At 43.5% G+C, this 16,978-nt stretch overlaps 1 protein-coding gene across 1 annotated transcript; it reads right to left on the reverse strand.

Moving 5' to 3' along the window:
• Positions 1–922: 922 nt before the first annotated feature.
• LOC149317909 (uncharacterized) lies at positions 923–16,473 on the reverse strand. Its single transcript, XM_089513256.1, has 9 exons — positions 16,370–16,473; positions 15,628–15,749; positions 13,295–13,422; positions 9,521–9,693; positions 8,817–8,922; positions 7,440–7,516; positions 6,373–6,640; positions 4,686–4,749; positions 923–1,084 (listed from the first exon to the last, which is right to left on the reverse strand). The coding sequence occupies exons 1-9, from the start codon at positions 16,471–16,473 to the stop codon at positions 954–956; spliced, it is 1,173 nt and encodes a 390-aa protein (XP_089369382.1). The 3' UTR covers positions 923–953.
• Between the last annotated feature and the right edge of the window lie 505 nt (positions 16,474–16,978).

Genomic DNA, 16,978 nt, shown 5'->3' on the forward strand with positions numbered 1-16,978 from the left:
AAAGTCTAGGATGCGTGTCTGACTATGCCTGGCTTTTTTCCATTGTATAACAAACTCCAGGAGAACATGGTCACTTCCACCTAAGGATCCCACCATTTGCACCCCATTAACCAAGTCATCCTTGTTGGTTAGGATTTAAGGAAGGAACAAAACAAGTCTTAAGTTCATTTGGCTGTTGGTATACAATGGGCCCCTCACATTAGCTGGAGCCAAGGGCACAGGACCCCAGTGACATTGAAAAAACTGCAAATACCCCCCTTTTTTTACCTGAGAACACCTCTCTAGGAATTTCTAGGTTCTCCAGTGCAAATCTATGGTCAACATCAGCTAGAAGGTGACCATGGAAATGTGCTAGAGGACAAATGCCTAGAGAAGTTGGCCATAGAGTCATGCTGGAAGACCTAGAGATTCCTGAAGGAAACGCATCAGTCAAATCTGTGAATAATTGAATATGCAAAAGCCAAATCCACAGATGTGGGGGGCTGCCTGTATCTGCTTTAGAAGAAGGAAAAACCAACCCTGTCAATACTTCTTTCCCTCACTTCTGGGGAGTCATTGATTTCATCTGTACTGAAGAAATAATCCAGTATGATACCACTTTAATTGCCATGGCTCATTGCTATGGAATTCTGTAAACTCTAGTTTTGGGAGACATTTAAGTCTCTGGTGTCACAACAAACTATACTTCCCAAAATTCTGTAGTACTGAGCCATGGCTGTTAAAGTGATGCCAAAGTGGATTATTTCTTCAGGGCAGATACAACCATTCTCTCCCAAAGCCTCCCATTGTACCTTCCCCACTCATCCCCAGCTCACCATCAAATTGAGATGAGAAGAACAGAAACAGGAGTCAGCAAATTTGCAAGGTTTGGGTTGTTTTTTAAAATCCCTTTTTCTTAGTACAAAACTACTACAGTGGATGGTGCACAAGAGAGATAGCCTCTGTGATGCTCCTCAGATGTCGGATGTGGAGAGGAGCATGGCCGTGGGCGAGGGAGGGTCTCTCAGGCTGTCATGGATCTGGCATTTCCAGTGGATGTCTTGATCTGGGTCACGCAATTCTATCGAGCGCAGCATGTTTGGGACTAGAAAGAAAGGAGAATAGGGATAAGAGGTGCAATACAGACATTGGTTGTTGTTAGCTGTTTCTGAGTTGATCCTGAAGTTCAGCATCTGATTTCAGCCAGATTTGGAAAAGAACCATTTTTTTAAAAATGCAATTTTTCTGTTATTTAAATTGGTTTTCTAAAAATGGGTTTAAACCAGTTTTTTGCAATCATGTTTTAATGAAGGAAAAAAAAACCTGAATCCTGCTTATTATAGTAATACTGCAAAACATTATTTTATGTATTAGAAAGCTGAAATGTATGAGACTATGAGTCTGGAGACCATGTTTCAAATCCCAGTGGTGTAAACCCACTGGGTGAGCCTGGGCAAGTCACATTCTCTCAGCCTCAGAGGATGGCAATAGCTTTTCGTGATCTATCCAACCAAATGCTTTGCTGTAGTCTATAAAACACATGCGGATTCTTTTTTTGGAATTCTTCGGTGCGCTCCATTAGCCATCGCATGTTTGCAATACGTTCCTTTGTGCCCCTTCCTTTTCTGAATCCTTGCCCCTCTGGGATTTCTTTATGGTTGGAGTCTATGCTACAGAATTTTGAGCATTATTTTTTTTTGCATGTGAGATTAGTGCTGTTGTCTTATAGTTGCTGTAGTCTTTTGTATCTCCTTTCTTGTGGATTGGTATGTATATCGAGCATTTCTAGTCTGCTGGCCACCACTTTGTTTTTCATACTTGTTGGCATATTTCAGTTAGCACTAAAGTTGCATCTGTCTTTGGGCATTGTAGCAGTTCAATTCAGATATCATCTGTTCCTGGTGATTTATTTTTCCCCCCTATTTCCTTTATTCCAGATTCCACTTTGCTTCTTAGAATTTGGGGTTCATCTTCTTATGGCTCCTCACTCACTCCCTCATCTCTTTTGTATAACTCTTCTCTGTAATGCCTCCAGCATCTTTTTCTTTCTTCTTGTTCCTGTATTATGTTCTTTTTTTCTCCACGGAGCATTTTTGCCCTTGGTTTGAACTTGGCTTTAATTTCTTAGAGGTCTCTCGTTCTTCCCTTTTTGTTGTTTTCTTCTGTTTCTCTGCATTGGTCATTGTAGTATTTTTTCTTATCCCTGTGTTGTGTTTATACTTCTGGCTTTGTTCCTATCTCCCTTTGTTATTGGTTTTCTTCTTTCTTTTACTGCATGAAGCGTTTCATCTGTCATCCATTGTTTCTTATCTTTCCTTTTGGCCACTGTTAGTGTTTTCTTGCATTCATCCTTAATTATGTCTTTGACTTCTGTCCACAGTTCTTCAGGTTCCCGGTCGATTATACTCAATAGAATCATAGAGTTAGAAGAGACCTCAAGAGCCATCCAGTCCAACCCCATTCTGCCATGCAGGAAATCTAAATGAAAGCATCCCCGACAGATGGCCATCCAGCCTCTCCTTGAAGACCTCCAAGGAAGGAGACTCCACTACACTCCGAGGGAGTTTGTTCCACTGTCGAACAGCCCTTACTGTCAGGAAGTTCCTCCTAATGTTAAGGAGGAATCTCTTTTCCTGCAACTTGGATCCATTGTTCCTGGGCCTGTTCTCTGGAGCAGCAGAAAACAAGCTTATTCCCTCCTCAATATGACATCCCTTCAAATATTTAAACAGCGCTATCATATCACCTCTTAACCTTCTTTTCTCCAGGCTAAACATCACCAGCTCCCTAAGTCGTTCCTCATAGGGCATGGTTTCCAGACCTTTCACCATTTTAGTTGCCCTCCTTTGGACACGCTCCAGTTTCTCAATGTCCTTTTTGAATTGTGGTGCCCAGAACTGGACACAATATTCCAAGTGAGGGAGGCCTGACCAGAGCAGAATACAGTGGCACTATTACTTCTCTTCATCTAGACACTATACTTTTATTGGTGCAGCCTAAAATTGCATTAGCCTTTTTAGCTGCTGCATCGCACTGTTCACTCATGTTCAACTTGTGGTCTGCTTGGACTCCTAGATCCCTTTCACATGTTGTCTCCTTAAGCCAGGTGTCCCCCATCCTATATCTGTGCATTTTATTTTTCCGCCCTAAGTGAAATACCTTACATTTCTCTGTGTTGAATTTCATTTTGTTAGCTTTGGCCCAGCTTTCTAGTCTATTCAGGTCATTTTGGATCTTGATCCTGTCCTCTGGGGTATTAGCTATTCCTCCTAATTTGGTGTCATCTGCAAATTTGATAAGTATGCTCCCAATTCTGTCATCCAGGTCATTGATAAAGATGTTGAATAACACTGGGCCCAGGACAGAGCCCTGTGGGACCCCACTGGCCACTTTGCTCCAGGATGAAAAGAAGCCATTGCTGACCATCCTTTGGGTTTGGCCGGTCAACCAGTTACAAATCCATGTAACAGTTACTTTGTCTAGCCCACATTTTACAAGCTTGTTTGCAAGAATGTCATGGGGAACTTTGTCAAAGGCCTTACTGAAATCAAGATATACTGTATCCACAGCATTCCCTTCATCTACCAAGCTGGTAATTTTGTCAAAGAAAGAGATCAGATTTGTCTGGCATGACTTCTTTCTCTGAAACCCATGTTGACTTTTTGTGATTATGGCATTGCCTTCTAGATGTTCACAGACTCTGTTTAATGATCTGCTCCAGAATCTTTCCTGGGATTGATGTCAGACTAACTGGACGATAATTGTTGGGATCCTCTTTTTTCCCCTTTTTGAAGATGGGGACAACGTTTGCCCTCCTCCAGTCTGCTGGGATTTCTCCTGTTTTCCAGGAGTTTTCAAAGATTATTGCCAATGGCTCTGATATTACATTTGCCAGTTCTTTTAGTACCCTTGGATGGAGTTCATCTGGTCCTGGAGACTTAAATTCATCTAGATTAACAATAGTTCAAATCTGTTTCATAAGTCAGAAATGCCTCCTGCTGCTTGGCTTGCTCTGCTCTGGAGATCTTAATCCAAGGGTGTGCAAGTCTGGGGTGGGGGAGACACCATTTTTTCCTGCCATAACACACCCCATAGGTTGTACTCCCTTCCCACAGAGAGCCAAATACTTCTTTGTCCCTACAGTCCCTCTCAAAATGGCAAGAGGAAATGAGGTTGCACTAGTTTCTGTTGCCATTTTGAGAGGGGCTGTGGTGGAAAACAGAGGTATATGGAGGATTGGGTACTAGAGGAGATTTTTATGTGTTTTAATGAATTTGTAGGTCTTTCTGTGTTGTTTTTGAGGCAAAACGTAACCCAAAATATTCCTGAATTGTGTTTGAAAAAAGTGGAAGGGGGTTGATTGGCTCTGGGAACTGATGGGGACCCTTGGGGGCTTCAAAGGAGGTCACATGCAGCCCATGGGGCTCGATTTGCTCACTCCATCTTAATCCTTAATCCCCCTTATCTCATCCCACCCGCCTTCCTTTCCCCTTCACTGTTAATTGCTCAACAACCACACATCCCATCTCCCTAGCCTTCACTGACACACTGGCAGAGCCTGGGGAAACATACTTGTTATTTTTGGATTGCAACTCCCAGAATCACCATCCCAATGCCCATGGTGCCTGGGCCCAGTGGTTCAGGGAGTGGCAGTATAAGAAAAAGTCATTCTGCCCACACTCTGGCCATTGGAGGGATCTACTCACTGGGGATCACCTCTCTCCTGTCTGTGGGAGTCAGTTGCCAGTAGAATTTCTTTTTCTTTCCACCCTGTAGTAAGAAGGCATCATCATCATCATCATCATCATCATCATCATCATCATCATCATCATCATTCTGTCCTACATTTTTTTCAGTCTGGGACTCTAAGCATCTTACAGCTATAGTTGTCCCTTTGGTCCCCTACAGACAGGCCAAAATAAAGCTGCTTCAGGTCACTTTGGAGGGATGCTGTTTCAATGATGCATGGGTCCTAAGAGTCCAAAAGCTGTGCCAACGCCACACTCCAGTCCTAAGGACTGCAGTGTGGCTTTGGCGCGGCTTCCGGTCTCTTAGAACACATGAATAATTTAAACAGCATACCTCCAAAGTGACCCAAAGCAGCTTTATTTTGGCCTGTCTGTATAAACCCTTTGAATCTACAGATTCTTTCCCCATGGATTCAAGTATCCATGGTTTGAATATATATATATGAATATATATATATATATATATATATATATATATATATATATTCCCCAAAACCAAACCTTAATTTTGCCATTTTATATAAGGGATACCATTTTAGTATGCCACTGTGTTTCATTGGACTTGAGTATCCACAGATTTTGGTATCCAAAGGGGGTCCTGGAACCAAACCCCAGTGGATACCAAGGGTTAACTGTATTTAAAAAATAACTAAAAACCTATAGTCCTTCCTAAGATGTCATTGCATTCCTTCCCACCCCATATCCATCCGTTCTGAGTTAAAATGTTCCAGAGATGTAAAACCTTCTGCCAACAGGTAACCCAATGCCCTTCTCCTTTTAGGCCAACTGAGGACACTTCATCCCTGAGGCCTCATGTGCCCAACCAATGTTGGTTTGGTCGCCCTCAATTCCTGCAGACTCCCCAGATCAGTTGTTTTTCTGTGCAAGGAGAAAACGTGTCTTGACTTTGGCTTAAAGTTTAACTCAAAATGATATCCATTACTGCATGAAAACAGGGTAACTTGACATGGCAGATTGTAGAGCCCTTCCACCCTGGATTTGTGTCCAGAGGAGGGTGACCAAAATAGTGAAAGGTCTGGAAACCACCATCTCCTATGAGGAGTGGCTTAGGAAGGTGGGTATGTTTAGTCTTGAGAAGAGAAGGTTAAGATGTGACATGATGGCCATGTTTAAATATTTGAAAGGCTGTCATATTGAGGCTGGAGCAAGTTTGCATTCTGTTGCTCCAGAGAATAGGACCCGGAACAATGGATGCAAACTACAGGAAAAGAGATTCCGCCTCAATATTAGGAAGAACCTCCTGACAATAAGAGCTGTTTGACAGTGGAAGACACTGCCTCAGAGGGTGGTGGAGTCTCCTCCTTTAGAGGCTTTTAAACAGAAGCTGGATGGCCATCTGCTGGGAATGTTTGGATTGTGTATTCCTGCATGGCAGAAGGGGCTTGGACAGGATGTCCCTTGGAATCTTTTCCAATTCTTGTGATTCTGTGAAAATAAAAGAAAATGACCCATTTTATAAAAATGAAAAATGGAATGCCAGACACTTTAGTTCTCTGAAAGCATTTTCCCCATCTGTGTAGAATTTGGAGTGTCTCAGTAGGGGGAAAAATGCCTCCCAGGCCTTCCATAGCTGCCCACCTCTGGTTTAGTCAGCCTGTCTTGGACCATTCTGAGTCTGGCTCACCTCCTTTCCAGTGTGTGCTCCTGCTGATTCTCTTTCCAGCTGGGGCTCTTTTCGACACAGGAGGTTCTCCATGGCAGACAGGAAGTGCTGTCCAGCCTTGACCGCCTTCTGTCTGCTGGGTATGTCCTGGGGGCAGCAGTCATGGGGACAGGAGACTGGATGGGCCATGTCAGAGTCAGAAATCCAGGACAGGTGGTGGAGCTGAGAGGCGTTCATGGCTTCCAGGTTCATGGTCCCTGCAGCTGCCATGGATGGCTTTGCTTTGTACCTTGTGGAGAAGATGAGCAGAAAGGTGGGAAACTTGGATTAAGCTGCAGAGGTGGACCCCATCTGATTATTTGGGACTGGTCACCATTGGGGGGTGCATTCAAGGAGAACTATTTTATAATATGCTTTATATCAGAGTGGCATTAATATTGGCCCTTGTGGTCTCTTCCAACTCTATGTTTCTATGATTCTATGAATACCACTTGAGTTTTACTGCATTCAAAGAAATGGATTAATATCCACGAAAGCTCGTGTGAAAATAAAAACCAGTTAGTCTTAATGGTGCTGTTACATTCCTTCTTCCACCTACCCCTCACCCTCCCTTCCAACCAAACTGGCTGTCGCTGGCAAGATTTCTTCAGAAGAGGTTTGTTATTGTTAGTGCCTTTCTCCAAGGTAGAGAGACAGTGTAACTTGCTTAAGATCACTTAGTGAGTTTCAATGGCTGAGAGAGGATTCAAACCCAGAGTCCTAATCTAATACTCAGATCACAACACCATGCTGGCTCTCCTTTTTGCTAGTCTATTACTCTTCCCAAAGGTGTTTCATGACTGTTGGGAAATCCCTTTTTCAACTTGGGAATGAATAATGATGAATGTTCTCTCCATCCCTACTCTTAAAGAAGATCAGCTGCAATACTTTCAGGGGATGACAACTGTGCTGACAGATGGAGAAATGTTGTTATATCAGCTATCAACTAAGGTTCCCCCACCCCTTTATGGCCTGGCACTTCTAACATTCAGGATGGTCAGATTGTTCCCTGGTGAAGGGCAGCTCTGGTAAAGTACTACGTCACTCACTTTCTTGCATCACACCGCCTTTTGCAGAAAGCTGGATAGTATTGCTTGTAAGTAGGACGAGGGCTGGAGTAGGGAGTCTGGAAAGAGACATAGGGAAGGCTAGTTACAAAGAGAATAGATCACTTTCCCCCTCCTAATGGCATGGCTACCATGGGTCCCAAACCTGGAAGAAAAGTGAGGGGAGATGAGATGAGATGAGGTGAGATGATTGATTGATTGATTGATTGATTGGCAGAGACTGGAAGGCCATCTACTGGGAGTGCATTGATTGTGTATTTCTGCAAGGCTGAATGGGGATGGAGTGCATGGCCCTTGGGGTCTCTTCCAACTCTAAAACTCTATGATTGAAGTTAGTTACAGTCAGCCATCCATATCCAGGGATTCTTTATGCATGGATTCAATCATTGACAGCTTGAATATATATATATATATATATATATATATATATATATATATATATATATATAAAATGCAAACCTTGATTTTGCCATTTTGTATAAGGGACACCATTTTACCATGGCATTGTATTGAATGGGGCTTGTGCATCTAAGGATTTTGGTATCCACAAGAGGTCCTGGAGCCAAACCCAGCAGATACCAAGCACCAACTGTCGTTAATTGATTAGTGATACAGACAGAGTTTAGAAAGCAACCAGAGCTTAGAAAAAGCTCCTTTTCTGGCTTAAAACAAAAGAGCTTGGAGAGCAATCAGAGTTTGGGGAAAGTTCCTTTTTTGGAACACAACTCCCAGAAGGGTCCTGGAAGCTGCATTACAAAAAAGAGAACTTCCTCCAAGTTCTGGGATGAATGGAAAGAGATCTTGTAGCACCTTTGAGACAAAGTGAAAGACGTGTGTAGCATGAGCTTTTGTAGATGCAGTAGGCTCAAATCTACAAAAAGCTTATGCTACCAACCTCTTTCTTTCAGTTAGTCTCAATAGGTGCTACAAGATCTCCTTCCATACTGATCTTACAGACTAACATTGCTCTATCTCTGAATTCTACTAATCTGGGAAGCAGTAGTGGCTCATGGTTTATATTTCAGTGGAAGGTGAAGTCACTCCAGAGCTATCTGTGATGCTGAATTTTACACCCCAATGAGATTCAGCACCTTGGTCAGCTCCTTTAAAACCCAGGAAAGAAACCCAGAGTGAATTCACCGCCCAAGTGCCAGGGGAAGCCAGTGGCTGCTACTACTGGGATACCCAAGGTTGATCATATTAGTGAATGAGCATCTACAGGGCCAAAGATTGCCAGTGATTCAGAGCTTGAAAAAGGCCACTTTCAGGGTGATTCACACAGCTGGGTGATTCTTGGAATTGCATTCTTAGGAGGGGAAATCTGAATTTCCCATGCTCTGTCCCATTGCAGCCTTGTACCTTAGACATGGATTTGTGCTGAGTGGCTAGGTTTTTGCAGATCAGGTTGCAGAGGAGGATAAGGAGCGGCACCAGGCAAAAGGTAGCAGGCATGGTCACCAGAATTCTGAAAACAGGAAGGTTAGTCAAGGGATGAAATGCGAAAAAAGAGAGAATCACAAAAGGCTGGATTGCCTTTAGTCCTGGATTTGAGCAGAAAGGGGAGGAGAGAAGCCAGGGAAAAAGGCTGTTTGCAAGGTGCAGGAGGCCATAGGGTCTATGGCTGTGGGTTTTTTAAAATGTGCTTACTGATAAAAATGTTTTGGGAAATACATACTTGAGGATGTCATGTTGCATAACTGAACCAAGACACCAGATGTAACACTGAATGCATAATGAAATACTCAGAGCATACAAAGCTTTGAATAATGTGCATACACATCCAGTGTGCAGCCATGCACAGTGGGCATTTGCATACACAATGGCACCATGTGCACAATGTTGAACTGAATGCAGATGTCCCACACTGGACAAAAATGTCCAACCTCCTCTGTAGAGGAATTTACATACGCTTAATTCTCCAACAAAACTCTGTCCCTAAACCAGAGGCAGGCAATATTTGAGAGAGGTGGGGAAGGATTAGGAGAGGATCTTGCAAATTTTGCACCGACACACACACACACATGCACACAGTGGGGAGAGCTTTGTTGTTGCGCAAAGGATACGTGCAAATCTGCTCCACGCCGATAGCCTGCTGGCAGTTGTAGGCCATGTAGACAAAGCAGGAGACCAGGACAGCCACATCGTAGCCAGTCAGGAAGACCACAAAGAGGACAAAGAAGCGGAGGTTGTTGCGACCAATGCAGTTGTTCACCCATATGCAGTGATGGTCAAATTCCTGCAGGGAGAGACAGAGAGTTAAAACATCTAGCATAAGCTTATGGTTTCCATGCCACAGGGAATGGGGAATCTGGTTTTGGTCCAGGACATGTCCTACATTTCAACCTTCTGTCCCAGAGGAATCCCAAACCATCCTCCAGGTTGAGCATGACTGAGAAGCATGAATTTATATTTCTATGGGTGCTTTAAGCTTTTATTTTGTAACACCCTACATTTTTCTGGAATGTCCTACATTTTGTGGTGCCTTGCCCTCCTTTTAGGGTTATGGCATCTGGTCACCCAGGGAGTGGTTCTACTCTGAATTTAAAAAGAGCTGCCTTAGCCGCTGAGAGTCAGCTGGCATAATGGTTTGAGCACTGGATTATCACTCTGGAGACCAGGATTTAATTGCCGGCTTGGTCATGAAACCCACTGGGTGACTTTGGGCACATCACCCTCTCTCAGCTTCAGAGGATGGCAACAGCAAACCCTCCCTGAAGAAATTTGCCAAAAAACAACAACAACCCTATGATAAGTTCCCCATAAGTCAGAAATGACTTGAAGGCACACAACAACAACAAATCCTAGCCACTGAACTCTATTGCCACCAAACAGGTTTGGCACATTGCATGGGTCTGTTAAAGTTTAGATACAACTGAGAGTGGTTTCATTGCCCCAATGATATGTGAATCACCAGCTGCCCCGGTAACCCTCTGGTCTGGACTAGGAAGGAGTGATGAATTATTTTCCTTTTGTTTTTGATCAGTATTGACCAAAATCCACAATTTTTTTTACAGTAAGTCTGAAAAGAATTTGAGATTTTAAAAATTTGGTGGAGAATCCAGAACAGACAGATTTATCTATCTGGACTCTGAGTGTTCCACTTTTATTAGCGCCTGGCTTCGATTCCTTTTGCATTCAACTGTCTTTGTGTTGCAAGTTGGGATTGCCAGCTATTTTCTCCTGGGAGGCTTCTCATTTTTAAAAAGCTGTATAATTTTATGTAGTACAGCATTGGTCTCTCCATGCTGGAAATAGCTGCACCTGCTGAACCCAGATGGTGCAAATGGGGTAGAATTTCATTTCTATTGGTTTTTAAACAAATTTGCCAACATTTCTTCATATTCAGGATGGGAGGAGGGTGTGTGAGTGTGTGTATTGATTTATGATGTCCCCATGAATTTCATAGGGTCTTCACAGAGAGGGAATACTCCAAGGTGATGTTGGCATTTCCTTCCTCTGAAATATAGCCAAAAGCACCTGGGATTTGTTGGTGGTCTCCCATCCAAGTACTAACCAGAGCTGACCCTGCTTGGCTTCCAAGATCAGACAAAATCTGGTGCCTTTAGGGTATTTTAGGGTCAGTTTTCAAACCTCTGTGATATTCATGGGGGTAAAATTCAGAGACAAGAGCCAGCATGATGTAGTCATTTGAGTGTTGGACTACGTCTCTGGAGACTGGGTTTGATTCACTGCTTGAGCATAAAAACCTACTGGGTGATCTTGGTCAAATCACACTCTCTCAGCCTCAGAGGATGGCAATGGCAAACCTCCTCTGAAGAACATGCCAAAAAAAACCTTATGATAGGTTTGCTTTACGATCACTATAAATAAAAAATGATTTGGAAGTGTACAACAAGAAGAACAACAATTCAAAGGCACAGCCATGTTAGTTTGGAATATCAGCATGCAAAGTGATCTTGTAGCACCTTTCAGACTAGCTGTATGAAAGAAGTTGCAGCCTGAGCTTTTGTAGACTTGGTCTACTTGGTCTCCTTCCTACATCTGAGGAGGTAGACTCAAGCCTTTGAAAGCTTGTGCTACAACTTATTTTGCACAGTTAGTCCTAAAAGGTGCTACAAGGTCCCTTGCACTCTGTGATGTCTGCTCACATTTCTGACTTCCAGGTCATGGAGACCCTATGCTTTGGATAAAACAGGATTTGGATGGCTATAATGTAGCCAGTAGCCTTTCTCCAAGCGTGACCCGCAAGATATAGAACACCTTCTGGCGATGCGTAGTGCCAGCTTGCTTAACAGGCCATCCCTCCACCCACAGCTGCTTATTTAATTTTGTTAAATAGTAACTTACAAGGACTGGAAGGTAAAGGATTATGAAATCAGTGTGTAAGGATTTTAAAGAAAGGAAGAAAGAAGGGCTTAAAAAGAATTAAATGCATGAGAAAGTGAAATTACAGATTTCCCAATGCCTGCCTAGGTGTATGCACAGCCTCAGAAACCTTCTGGCTGTCTCAGGCTGCATCTGCACTGCAGAATTAATGTAGTTTGACATTGCTTTAACAGACATGGCTCAGTGCTATGTAATTGTGGGGTTTGTAGTTTTGTGAGATATTTAGCCTTCTCTGTCAGAGAGCTCTGGTGCTACAACAAACTACAAATCCTAGGATTCCATAAGATGGAGCCATGGTAGTTAAAGCGGTGTCAAACTGGATCATTTCTGCTGTTCAGATGTAGCCAATGTGGCTCCCCAAAACCTGGCCTTTGCCATGCCATGAGTTAGACCAGGGGTGAGAATCTACTGCCTTGAGACCATATGCAAGGCTGGTTTTTCAGCTCACAACCCTTCCAGAATTCCCCTTTTCTGACCCTAAAAGTAACAGTGGTTTACGCTACACAATTATGGTGCTATAGTTCCAGTTTAAATGCCTTGTTTTCATCCTATGGAAGCCTTGGGTTTCCAGAGGAGCATAACCTCCAACTGTCTCAGTGTGGCAGAAAGTATCCTGATTTTAATCCTCTGTCCTCCTACTTTTCCAGCTATTTTTAAATGTCCTGCTTTCTCTCTTCTCCTCCCACTTCCTCCCTTTCTCTTCAGCTTATTCCAGTTGCTGAAAAATGAGTTCAAAGTGCAAAGGTAGTTTGCACTCACTTAACTCAGTGTGGGTTAAGTTAAACTACTGTAGTCTCTCCTAAGTTATGATCAATACCTTTTTGCCATCTTGATCACACTCTGATGTTGCTTAGCCACATGTGTTCTGGTTTTCCACTGTGAAATGTTGGAGGGCTTGTTTTAGGCAGGTGTGTTTAGAATTCCCCGTTCGCTCATTAAACCCACTGGGTGGTCTTGGGCAAGTCACACTCTCTCAGCCTCAGGGAAAGGCAATGGCAAAAACCTCCCCTGAACAGATCTTGCCAAGAAAACCCTGTGATAGGGTCTCCATAAGTCGGAAATGACTTGGAGGTACACAACACACACATAGAACACGGTATTCCTGTACTACCTCTTTACCTATTCTTCACCTTTCAGGTATTCTATGGTTCTATGGCTGCATCTACACTTGAAGGCACACAACAAGAACAACAACAGCAGCAGCAGCAGCAACCAATTTAGAATTTTTATCCAGAGAGCTCTAGTGCTTCACCAAACTACCAATCCCCGGATCCCACAGGTTGCATTTAAAGCAGAATCATAGCACTAGGGCTGTGTAGTGTGAATGGAAGTCTTTAGGAGTGGCAATTCATGGTTGAAACTGGGGGCCAGATCTTCCTCAGCTACTGTTTAACATCAAAAGAATGGCTGCTTTCCAAACCCAGAAGTGGGCTTTGGAGGTCACTTCCGTATTGTTATTGTTTTGGGGCATTTGTGCCCCCCGCCATTACCTCCACACAGGTGTTGCACCAGGAGCAATGAAAGGTGTGGCGCAGGCAGTACAGCTGGCATTTGTTGCACCAGTGCTGGTTGGCATCGGTCATGGTCACGGCCTGGTTCATCAGCTCTTCATCAATGCCTGCAGGTGGATGGGATGGCAGGAAAGGAGGGGGTTTCATAGAGGCATAGAATCATAGAGTTGGAAGAGACCGCAAGGGCCATCCAGTCCAACCCCCTGCCATGCAGGAAGTCACACTCAAAGCACCCCGAACAGATGGCCATTCAGCCTCTGCTTAAAGACCTCCAAAGAAGGAGACTCCAGCAAAATCTCCAAGGGAGTGTGTTCCACTATCAAACAGCCCTTACTCTCAGGAAGTTCTTCCTAATGTTGAGGTGGAATCTCTTTTCCTGCAGTTTGCATCCATTGCTCTGGGTCCTAGTCTCTGGAGCAGCAGAAAACAAGCTTGCTCCATCCTCAATATGACATCCCTTCAAATATTTAAACAGGGCTATCATATCACCTCTTATCCATCTCTTCTCCAGGCTAAATGTACCCAGCTCCCTAAGTCTCTCCTTGTAAGGCATGATTTCCAGTCCCTTCATCATTTTAGTCACCCTCCTCTGGACATGCTCCATCACAATAACACAATAGCAACCCAGGAGAGAAGGGCGTCCATTTCGCACAAAGACCTAGTTGCCCAACTTGCAATAGGTGGGTGAGGGGGGAACATCTCCCTTTTGAAGAAAGCTTACAATGCGGTGGACCTTTTAGCATTAAACAAATAGTAAGGGGATAACGCAATAGAGGCTGCATCTGCACTGGAGAAATAATCCAGTTTGACACTGTTTTAACCAGCAGTGTCACCCGGTGCAGTTGGTGTCACCCAGTGGTCCTTTGAGGCAAGTAGGGCACTTCTCTCCACCCACCCCTTCATGTCATGGGATCTTCAAAATTCATGCCCTGTAAAAGTTACATCAAAAACTTCATGAACTGTAAAAGTTACATCAAAAACTTCATGAATTTTATATCTTCTTTCAATGGACTTATAACTGAATTATTGGACATCATACCTTATCTATATGATTGTTCCCTTGATGTTATTTTTTTAGGTTGCAGGGAAAGGATGCCTCACTTTATGGTTGCTTTGAAAGAATCTACTTTTTGCTGAATGATCATTTTCTAGATTATGTATATGATATTATTATTCCACTGGTTGTCTTGGTTTGGTGTCACCCGGTGTGGTATGTCATGGTGTTACAACTCCCCACACACTTATTGATCTCCTCCCATCCCACACCACACAGAATCCTTAATAATGTTTCCTTTTTGTACTAAGGTTACTCATAAATTGTAATTCCCATACATCACTGAATGTAATGGTAATAGTTGTGATATTAAAAAAAACTAGCAAAATTAAAATTGTACCTTTAATTAAGATATCATATGCAAAGAATAAATGTATTTACATATACATTGTTTCATGTGCTTAAAGATAAATGTGATGACTTTAAAAATGTTAAAAATATATTTTTTAAAATTAAAAGGTTTGAAATGTTAATTTGTTTTCATAAAAACCTTGGGGCCTCTCCTCCTACTGAGCCTGACCCAACTAACACCATCAGTTCAGCATTTAAAGACACACAGGCGAATGCCAGAGCCTGTTTCTGCCGAAAGGAGTATGTCTGAGGAGCAGTGGTGCCACCCTCCTTAGGGAGTCATCTGGTGCTGCCCAGAGCCGCCGCACCCCCATAGTGATGCCACTGGCTTTAGCTGCAATGGCTCAGTGCTTGGAATTCTGGGAAAAGTAATTTTGGAGACGTTTAGACTTCTCTGACAGAGAGCTCTGTTGCCACAGCAAACTACAATTCCCTGGATGAGGTTGCAGCTTTAGTCAGTTGTAACAATGGTCACTGGAGGACAAGGCAAGGATGTTGCCTAAAGCTCAGTCTACAAAAGCACATGCTACCAACTTCTGTCTTTTAGTTAGTCTCAAAGGTGCTGCAAGATCCCTTTGCTTGCTGATATCTCTGACCTGTGGTATCACTTGCCTAAAAGGTTGACTGCCACAGTATTAAAGAAAATACAGTGCGCCTTTCCCTTATGCGGGGGATCTGTTCCGGACCCACCCTCCCGCATAAGGGAAATACCGTGTATGCTCCGAGCCCCATTAATAACAATGGGGCTTGTGTATGCGGTGTGGTGCAGTGCACATGCCATTACCTCCTTTGGCATTCAGGTTTTCAGCATAAGCTGAAAGCCACGTGTGGCATGCTCGCATATGACACAGGCACACTGTATCAATTCCACATATTGCCTGTCAGGTATAACAGCTCCATGCCTTACCTTTGTAAAGGATTCCTGTGTCTGTGAAACTGGTGAGGAGGAAGTAAAGAATGGTTGGGATAAGAAGGTGGGCACAGATAATGGGAAAGGCCCAGGAGACGTGGAGGGCTAGCCAGCTGCATCTGGGGAAACAAAACCAAACAAGAAAAAGAAGTTGGCACTAGATTGTGGTTCCAGGACACTGAAGGGGCAAACCTTTTAGAAAAGAAGTTGTGGGCTGCTAGAGCAAGTCAAGAGTTTGATGTGAAGTTGAAAGCTTTCATGGCCAGGATCCATAGTTTTTTGTGGTTTTTCAGGCTATGCAGCCATGTTCTGAAAGAGTTTATTTCTGATGTTTTGCCAGCATCTGTGGCTGGCATCTTCAGAGAATGGGAGTGAGTGGGGTATACAGTATATATGAGGTCACACTGTGTGTGTGTGTGTGTGTGTTTATACACACCTCACTCACTCCCATGCCAGCATTCTGTGAAGATGGCAGCCACAGATGCTGGCAAAACGTTAGGAATAAACTCTTCTAGAACACGGCCTCATAACCTGAAAAACCTACAAAAAACTATCAACAGTTTGACTTGCCCAAACTCACCCATTGGCTTTTGTGGCTGAGCTGGGAATGGAACTTTGATCTCCAGAGTCATAGTCCAAGACGCAAACCACTAAACCACCATTCTGATCATAACTAAAAGTTCTTTTATGCTCTTTACACAATGGCAAGAAACATAGCTTGAACAAGTATCCTACTTACGGGAAGGTAAAAAAGAGGCAGCTGAGACCCAGGAGGGTGCTGAAATGGAAAGAGGCAAAGATGCCGGAGCAGAGGGCATGGCATCCATCTTGACCGGGCCCCATGTCTTATGGAAAGGCTGCTGGAGCAATTGTGAAGCTGGGCCTGGATGGATGGAACCCCTTTCCATCTATTGCCATGGTGATACTGTGACATAGCAGAGGAAGCGGAAGGCAGGAAAAGGGGGCTCCTTTACTGTGGAACATCACCATAGTGACCACAGAAGATGCTCACTTATGGGTCCGAGGAGCAAAGGCTTCTGGGAGTTGACCCTTTATCAGGATCACCTTTTTTCAATATAATCTTTCACACTCCTCAACAAAGTTCAGCACACTCTCTTCTTCTTTCCATGCCTTTTGTGCGTTTGGGTTGGCACGATAAAGATGTCACTGTTTTGCCGAATTTGGATGTTGTTGTACTTTCTTGTTTTATGACAATAGTGAAATGCGAGCATTGGCTCTGCGCTTACAAATTCAGCGCCTTCTGTGAAATTTTCCTTCCATCTGCAGATTTCTAGCATTGGAGTCATGTAAAACTTTGTGGGGCATTTATTCATTCATTTATTAGATT

Source organism: Sceloporus occidentalis, unplaced genomic scaffold, assembly GCF_023333645.1.
Source record: "Sceloporus occidentalis isolate IW3139 unplaced genomic scaffold, rSceOcc1.0.p SCAF_2, whole genome shotgun sequence".
NCBI classification, from domain to species: domain Eukaryota; kingdom Metazoa; phylum Chordata; class Lepidosauria; order Squamata; family Phrynosomatidae; genus Sceloporus; species Sceloporus occidentalis.

Excerpts from the sequence above, each read along its gene's own strand:
- LOC149317909 (XM_089513256.1), bottom strand. The coding sequence starts at position 16,473 with ATGGGGCCCGGTCAAGATGGATGCCATGCCCTCTGCTCCGGCATCTTT. Across the intron at positions 15,750-16,369 it reads TGCCTCTTTTTTACCTTCCC|ATGCAGCTGGCTAGCCCTCC; the intron begins GTAAGTAGGATA and ends TTGTTTCCCCAG. Across the intron at positions 7,517-8,816 it reads AGCACAAATCCATGTCTAAG|ACTCCCTACTCCAGCCCTCG; the intron begins GTACAAGGCTGC and ends GTCTCTTTCCAG.